Raw genomic sequence first — 8,007 nt, 5'->3', positions numbered from 1 at the left:
TTACTTTGGCATGCATTCATTTCCGATAAATCTATATATGTAAAACTAAGAAACAAGTGTTGCTCATCTAATGCGAATATCTACCTGTATTTGTAGAGGAATAATTGGGTGTCCTACATGTGGACGTTGTCCATTGATAAGAATTAAAATTTACTTCCAAAAAGGATATAGGATTAATGCGGCTAAGAGGTTCGTAATTTTGAAGAAAAAAAAACTTCCTTGTGAACGTATTTCTTTTTTTGAAAAGGCAATGTCATAAAAACAAGTACGAAAATGATGGATGGAATTTGGCAGCATTCGTGTGTATGTGATTGAGTATATGAAACTGCCCGCTATCACTGATGCTATCTTGTACCTGCGTCCTACTTTAGCACTAAGCTTATACACGTATTATCATATTTGAGTGTAAAATTAACCTTAACATAAAAACGTTTACGCGCGGTAAAAAACATTCCGGCCGCATGTGTGTGTGTGTTTGCGTGTGTAATGTGTAAAAAATACAAAATTCAATGTAATGTTAAAATTACCTACACGATAACAAAGTCTCTCTCTTTTCCGTGATGGTTGATGGTTGGAATTTAAGTCGACGTGACGCCCTTCCGGGCGACCAGCAGATTGAGGACGGGATTTTTCCGAATGTAGCTGACGGCCTTTTTGTGCGTTACCATCGTAAAGTCGTACCCGTTGCACTGGAGGATCTTGTCGTGCATCCGTAGCCCGGACTTGGCCGCCGGACTGCCCTCGTGCACCTCCGTCACGTAGATACCCTAAAAATTGAAAGGGATTAGTAACGGGATGGGAGATTTTAGAATCAACTACTGACATAGTCGGTATATCCCTGAGGACTCTTCTTAAAGTCCTGATCGATTCCGCCGCCTATTTTGAAGCCACATTTCAACACTTCACGACCCTCCTCGTCGACGTCTTTTTCCTTGTGCAACGTGATGGGAATCTGGAATGAAAAATTCGCGTACAATCAGATGTGGAATGTTAATAACGAGAAAGATGACCATCTGAATAGATCCCACGTCACATCAAGTTTCTTATTTACATGGGACAATTATGCGTTGAACAGCCTTTAGGGAAATTAACTTTCAAGAACATCCAACTTGATTTCTCAAGCGTTGAAATTTCCATGTTTGCAACCAAAACTGTTTCCAGCGACTTATGGTCGCACATGACTAAATCAACCCTTGACTTACGCTCAAACATTCCATCGCCGTGCCCGCCTGATGTTGGAACGCCATTTTTGCCATTTTGGACGACTGGAAATGACCCTCGGGGGTGTTCTCCGGTACTTGCTCAAGAATAAACTGCTCTGAAACAGGCTTAATCCACTGCCAGACGGGCTGTTTTCAAGGAATCGAGTAACAGGGCTTTCCACAACTGCTCCAGGCAACAGATATTCGGGGAATTCTTTCAAAAAGTGGCCAAATTTACGCACGATTGGAAAGAAACACGCAAACTGACGACGATTTGATGAGTCAAACTTTTGATGTGGGAAAATAAAACAAAAAATAGCTGGAAGGAACGGGCTGGAAAGTTGGACCAAGTTGTACCGACAAAGAATATTCGATGGTTACACGCTAACACAAGATAATTTTTTTGGGTTATTGTTTGCAGCACGATTCCTTTTTTTCCACTCCTCCAAATGTCAAACTTTACAAGTTATTACTGATTTAAACAAGGATTTAAATAATTATCATTTGCTGGGGGAGTCGAATAATCTGGTACTGCTTGCAAAAGACAATTGTGAGAACTGAGAACAGTCTCATTCCACAAATTCAACTAAATTTTAGTCTAGTTTGAGTGTGGAATACCCGATCTGAGTGGTATTTCGACATTTCCCGTGGTGTAGGGGTAAGCGTGGTTGCCTCTCACCCAGTCGGCCTGGGTTCATTTCCAGAAGGTCCCGGTGGCAAATTTTGCGATGAGATTTGTCTGACCACGCCTCCCGTCGGATGGGGAAGTAAATATTGGTCCCGGTCTAACCTAAAGCATAGATTATTAATTACCTAGATGTCTCACTTCGTGATTTTTCCATACATCCAGTTGGCGACACCCCTTTAGCGCTCCGAGCGCCACCACAGTCGAGTTACAGGTACTAAATTGTTTGGAAAAATCTAAGCATCCTGTGCACTTGCCTTGTTGAAAGTTTGTTTTGTTTTTGACAAAGTGTCAGCGGTTTTTTCGGCTTAGAACAATCTGTTTTTGTAATTAAACCTTTTCAATCCCGAAACGTGGAATATCTCGCCCTCTAGGCGTACGACGATCTTAACGACGATTCCTAGCAGTAAGATTCCGAGCAGCGAATCAAAACACAATTAAGATGATCGCGGACAGTGCTCGCTCGATTGCGAACTCGCTTTGGACTGTGCTGCTCCAATATGGTCCCCACCACCTGGGAGGAAACATCTCGTTTGGTGGCACTGACGGTGACCAAGCTGAAAAACAAACCACCCTACGTGAAAACGTTTGTTTGGTAAGGGTAGTTTACAAACAGCATCGCTAGGCTTATTATGTGAGAAAGATACATTTTACTTTCTTTCAGATAAAAAATGACAAAAACTTCAGCAAGGTCATTACTTGAAGCTGGCACATCAAGAAAACAATCAGCTTTGATATTGTGAATCGGAATGAGAGCGTCCGCCACCGTCTCCTACACAACAAGGCTGACCAGTTGAAGCTCAGAAATCATACAGAGCCTCAAAATGGAAAATATGAACAGCTTGATTTATAATTAATCTTTTTATTATAAACGCTGTTATATCAAAATAATAAGATTTGTAAGAGACATTGTTTAATATTGCTCTGCTGCATAACGTGGTTCTTGGAGCGTAATGCCTTGACAAAGACTGCCGTAGAGAACTATTATTGGAGGATGACTGCTTGTTCGTTATCGTTAAATGAGCAGATCCTTTTTTAACACTTTGGTACGTTCCATTTCCGTAAACCGCACTTCTTGCTAGCGTATAAAGTTGATGACGTATTCCCGCGTGCCTGCAGTCAGTAATTATATGCTTCTTGGGCTTTGTGCCTGAGGAACCGGTCCAGAAGTGGAGCTAGGATTTCGGTTGGGGGGGAGGGAGGAGAATATAATTTCACCATTGTTGATGAGGATCCGTTCAGCCGAGCGAAATCGCAGACGCTCCCGACTAATAAGCCAAAATAACTCAAAATAATTGTGTGCGTGTAAACTAAATTGCCATTTTTTATTCGAGTAGTTTACATATTATGGTTTCTCCTGCCAAACTGTTATCCCTACTTCCTTATTCTAATGAACAGATGGGCCCATCCTTTCGCTACCCAGACCACACTCGCTTCTGCTACCTTGCCGCATGCTCACATCTTGTCTTCGGGTACCGCGTTCCTAGGCCCTCGCACCGTTTACCCAGCGTTCGCGCACTGCGTTTTCACGCCTTCGCGACGCATACTCCAACCGCCTCACGCTAGCGCACTGCTTTTCCACGCCAAGCGTCGCGGACACGGTCCTATGTGCGTTCGTGGAGAGCGCAATGCCGCTTTGAGTCCTCACGACGACCACTGATCAACCATCCTGTACGAGGATCGAGTTGTGCTTCGTCGACCGCTTCTGCGCACCAAAAATGGTATACAAATCGCCCCCGTTCCGTGTGGGGGCGTTCTTTTTGGATTAGATCTCTTCAGTAGAAGTCCGTGCATCTCGTCCTGGTGGTCACTTTTGGTCTGGTTGAGGATGAGTTGAGTTTCGTGTGTATGTATACGTGCGTGACATTTCAGATTGCAACTGTTCTTCGACGTGCGTAGTCACCTGGGCTTCCGTTCCCGTTCCAAAGCTTGCCCACTGACACCGAACGCGCTGACTGCAATGCACGTCCAACTCCGCTGGCGGTGTTCGGTTATGCCCGTAGCGTCGCAATAGACCGATTCCTAGTCTAGTGTTCTTGTCCATCACGTGGTGCTTTTGGTCCAAGACTCTGCTGGTGAGCTCGTCGGGAAGGACTTGAGCCTGGCTACGGCACTGAACCGGGCATTACCAAATTACCCTTGTTGGAGGTAAGCACGCCGTTGAAAACAAGGCAACGGATTTTGGTAGACCGCTTTAAAATATGTCTTGGAAAAAATTAAAGAAGGCGGCAGTGGTTTCTCGAGCCTGAAAATGTGAGACGGATTATAAGCTGCTATAAGTTTTGAACGTCCTCGGAACTTTTTTGTTGAGTTTTCTCCTCACCCATCTGCATGATCTGCATACACGGCTCACACGGATTCATTGGCAGCAATTGGAACGGTAACTGTTGCTTGCTTCTTCGGGATAAGCGACTTCCGGAACAGACATTTAGCAGGAATTTAAATAAACGGCTCACCGGAATATTCGAGCGAGCGAACTCTCGAATTTGACATTTGAATGTCAACAAAGTTTCGAAATAGCAGGCAGGTTGCTATGATATTTAGAACCCTCTGAACTAAAACTGGGGAGAAAATAATGTTCCCTTCGGAAATATCCAAAATTAGTACCTGTGAATTGCCACCAGGTGCAATTTTGGCGTGGCGGTAGTGTCACCAGCCCCAACAGGGGAGTGGCATATCTATATATAATTAGTCTATGCCTAAAGGCTAGGTCGTTAGCTCAGTCCAGGTGCAGGAGTCGTCTCCCTGGGTCCTGTCTCGGTGGAGTCGCTGATAGGTAGTTGGACTAACAATCCCAAGGTCGTCAGTTTGAATCCAGGGGTGGATGGAAGCTAAGGTGAAAAAGAGGTTTGCAATTGCCTCAACAATCAAGCCTTCGGGCACCTAGTTTCGAGTAGGAATCTCGCAATCGAGAACGCCAAGGTAATGCTGTAGAGCGAATAATTTGATTTTGTTTTTTGACGGTTCGCTCCATAAGAGCTATATTGTTCATTATAGGACTTTTTTAAAAAAAAGTCTAAAACTGTTTCTTTAAAAAAAAAACAAAAAAAAATAACTAAATGAAAATAACGAGGTACAAACTTAAAAAGTGTCAAACGAAAAAGTAAGCAACCACCGACCGGGGCTGATTGTAAAAACTTCATGCAATATAATGAGTGAAATAAAAACTACACTCAAACCCCGATGGTTTGACACCAACTGTTGTCTAACGAACGGGATCACTTTTTAGTTTGACACCCCTTTTACACGGAGTTCACACACACTACCATCGTTTGTTTTGATAGTGTGCGTGAGCGCCGTGTAAAAAGTGACAGTTCGTTACTTTTTAGTTTGACTATGACCAACCAACGGGGTACCAACTAAAAAAGTGTCAAACGAAAAAGTGACCAACCACCGGCGGTTGAGTGTACTTTATCTTTCCAGAGTTTTTTTTTAAGTTGCTATAAGCTTATGTGTTATTATACGTTTATAGGACCTTTTTAAATAAAACTCTAGATTTTTCAATGATTCGGTTTTGGAGAAATATGAAAAAAAATAACTGAGAAAAAAATATTTTAAGTGCAGCGTGCGATCATAAATCCACCCCTGACAATTGACATCATCGTTTGTCGGTACAATCCAACCCTGACATCGTTCGGCACAACGGAGAACTGTCATCTTTCATCGGCGATTGTTGTCTTTAGCGTTTTGTTGCACAGGCAAGTAAATTTTTCTCTAAAATCGCTTTTAATGTTACTAAATTGTTATAATTTTTAAGATAATAGTTAAAATCTGCTGTGCCAGCATGTCGGGAGCAATTAAAAAGGTAAGAAAAGTTCATATTGCTTTTATAAAACCAATTTTACTTCGCCCAATCCTTCCAACTTCCTCCGGCCTGATTATGTCATAAGTCCTTCTCACGCAAATGGATTTGTTTTGATCTCTACCATCCCTTCCTTCCTGCAGGCAACCGGACTGACCGGAATGGCCGTCGCCAAGAACCCGCACCACACGCTGACGGCGCTGTACAACAAGATTCTGCGTGCCGTTGCCAAGATGCCTCAGGAGGCGGCCTATCGCCGGTACACGGAGCAGATCGTCGGCGAGCGGGCCAAGATTGTGGCCTCGGTGAGTTGATTTAGAATATTTATGGAAAAAAGTTATTAATAATTTGCTTTCATTTGTCAGACCTCGTCGGTGAAGGAAATCGAGCAGAAGGTCAACTGTGGCCAGGTCGAGGAGCTCATTATCCAGGCCGAGAACGAGCTGGTTCTGGCCCGAAAGATGCTCGGCTGGAAGCCGTGGGAACCGCTGGTCAAGCAAGCTCCAGCCACCCAGTGGGCCTGGCCACCGGCGCAGATTCACGAACTCAAGTAAGCAGCTGATGATTGATTGAGAAACTAATATCTTTATTATTCTATAAAATCGTTCAACACTAGAAATTGGTTGTAAATAGAGGTGAGCTGGGTTCGTGCTCGATAACTGGCTGAACAGTTTTGTTGATTCATCACTAGAGAAAGCCTTGCTAACTGAACACCACCTTTAGTTTGAGACGATAGTCGGGTCCTACAAGAAAGAAACAAGTCTCCTTAAATGTTACCAAAAATCTAATTCAACACAAACTTTTAAATTTTGCTAATAATTATGCGTCAGCGTAAGCATCCCGCCAATCCGCGCTTTACCATCTCCTGCGAATCCTCCAAAGTGCTGGTTGTAGCTGGCCGAACCTTGCACCTCGGTGTTTCCGCTTTGGCTGCGCCACAGCCGTGCGATGGCCTCACCCGTCACGTCCGTGCCCTCGTCTTGCTGATGGGTCGCGCCAAAGTTAAGCGAAAACTGGCGCTTAACCCGTGCTCCAGCAGTTTCATGCTGGAAAATAAAAAGTTTAGCAACAAAAAAGCGTGCTCATTGGAAAAAATACCTCTCGAAATGCTGGACTACACAAACACTGTTGAAATAAAACAAAAAAAATCAAGCCCAAAAAGAATGGTTTGGCCATTTTTTCGAAACAAATAAAACACTCCGTCTCGCGATTGACTCAACTCTGTACGATCGAGCGATTCGGCTGGAATGATCGGCGTGATTTTCCAAAGCCATTGATAAGAAGCTATCAAAACAGTGCGCGCGCTATTCTTGTGAAGAGTGTGCTGAGAAATTCGTCATGTAGGGGAGCGTAGTCAGCAAAAATGTAGATTTTTAGGCAAAAAAAAATTCCTATTACAGTTTTTTTTAAGATTTCCTCATTTTGAAGAAATTATTGAACTTTTACCTTAAAAACAGCTTACAGTCTGTTTGGGGTCCCATAAGTCCCTATTGAAAATCACTACGTTTCATTTACACAACCATACGATTTCTGAAGTCATGCCTTTTTTAGAAAAAAAAAACTGAATAAAGTTATCCTTTATTTTTTTATGTATTTCAGTTTTTTTTTTCTATAAATAATTGTGTACAATCTTACAATTTTGACTGTGAAAATTTAGTAAAATTTTCATTAAATTATTCAGAACAAATGGAGCCTAACATTTCAAAAGGGCACAAAACTTTTGTAAACAATAGTGTATCCCTTTCACTCAAATGACAGTTTGCATAAGGTGTGAGAGGGATACACTCTTGTTTACAAAAGTTTTGTGCCCTAATGAAATGGCAAGCACGAAATAAGGCTTTCTAGTCAGAAATTTACTAACACATTCAAATTATGGTTACATGGCAGCTGGACGTTTGTTTGCATCAGATTTCCTATCTCTTTCTAGCAAAAGTTTTTTTGTCAGGCGACTTCTTGCTAGTTGTTTTTACTGACCGCCCGATATGTCAGCCAACATACTTCGCAGGGCTTTGACAGCTCGAGCTCGATCAATGTTTGCATCAGGACACTGTGACGATAATTTCGTAATTTTTGGGTTAAATTATATTTGTTTTCACTGGTTTCTAGGCCTAGCCTTATTGGACTATACATTAGGGTGGGTACGTTTTTCAAAAAGTTCTCGGATCAAGTTTTAGTATGGTTCCCCTTGTAAGGCATGCCCATAGGGACTTTCATGCCAAATATCAGCTCATTTGGTTGTAAACTGGCTGCGCGCATCAGGGTTAAAGTTTACATGGGAATTACTATGGAAAATTGGAACTTTTTGTTCAAACGCTCCT

The 8,007-nt window shown here is 42.6% G+C and overlaps 3 protein-coding genes and 1 long non-coding RNA gene across 5 annotated transcripts; 1 reads left to right on the top strand and 3 right to left on the bottom strand.

The window, feature by feature from the left end:
- LOC120430777 (tax1-binding protein 3 homolog) lies at positions 1-1,493 on the bottom strand. The gene is made up of 3 exons (XM_039595891.2): positions 1,203-1,493; positions 824-952; positions 1-767 (listed from the first exon to the last, which is right to left on the bottom strand). Exons 1-3 carry the CDS (start codon positions 1,254-1,256, stop codon positions 579-581), a joined length of 372 nt encoding a protein of 123 aa, XP_039451825.1. The 5' UTR covers positions 1,257-1,493; the 3' UTR covers positions 1-578.
- A 1,057-nt stretch (positions 1,494-2,550) lies between these two features.
- On the bottom strand, positions 2,551-4,586 carry LOC128093516 (uncharacterized). Its single transcript, XR_008212555.1, has 2 exons — positions 4,211-4,586; positions 2,551-4,132 (listed from the first exon to the last, which is right to left on the bottom strand). It is a non-coding gene; the product is annotated as an uncharacterized LOC128093516 (long non-coding RNA).
- Positions 4,587-5,511: 925 nt separating this feature from the next.
- Positions 5,512-6,357, top strand: LOC120430782 (NADH dehydrogenase [ubiquinone] 1 alpha subcomplex subunit 5). The gene is made up of 4 exons (XM_052710636.1): positions 5,512-5,585; positions 5,645-5,692; positions 5,833-5,994; positions 6,055-6,357. The coding sequence occupies exons 2-4, from the start codon at positions 5,672-5,674 to the stop codon at positions 6,241-6,243; spliced, it is 372 nt and encodes a 123-aa protein (XP_052566596.1). The 5' UTR covers positions 5,512-5,585; positions 5,645-5,671; the 3' UTR covers positions 6,244-6,357.
- On the bottom strand, positions 6,255-6,956 carry LOC120430784 (uncharacterized). 2 transcript variants are annotated; one of them, XM_039595897.2, is made up of 3 exons: positions 6,788-6,956; positions 6,549-6,735; positions 6,255-6,432 (listed from the first exon to the last, which is right to left on the bottom strand). In XM_039595897.2, exons 1-3 carry the CDS (start codon positions 6,863-6,865, stop codon positions 6,392-6,394), a joined length of 306 nt encoding a protein of 101 aa, XP_039451831.1. In that variant the 5' UTR covers positions 6,866-6,956; the 3' UTR covers positions 6,255-6,391. The 2 variants fall into 2 exon arrangements, with proteins under 2 accessions (XP_039451831.1, XP_052566597.1); XM_052710637.1 differs by lacking the exon at positions 6,255-6,432 and having other exon boundaries at positions 6,490-6,735; positions 6,788-6,947.
- Between the last annotated feature and the right edge of the window lie 1,051 nt (positions 6,957-8,007).

This window comes from Culex pipiens, chromosome 3 (assembly GCF_016801865.2).
Source record: "Culex pipiens pallens isolate TS chromosome 3, TS_CPP_V2, whole genome shotgun sequence".
NCBI classification, from domain to species: domain Eukaryota; kingdom Metazoa; phylum Arthropoda; class Insecta; order Diptera; family Culicidae; genus Culex; species Culex pipiens.
Note: the sequence above shows the minus strand (reverse complement) of the source record. Positions and strands in the feature narration are given on the sequence as shown.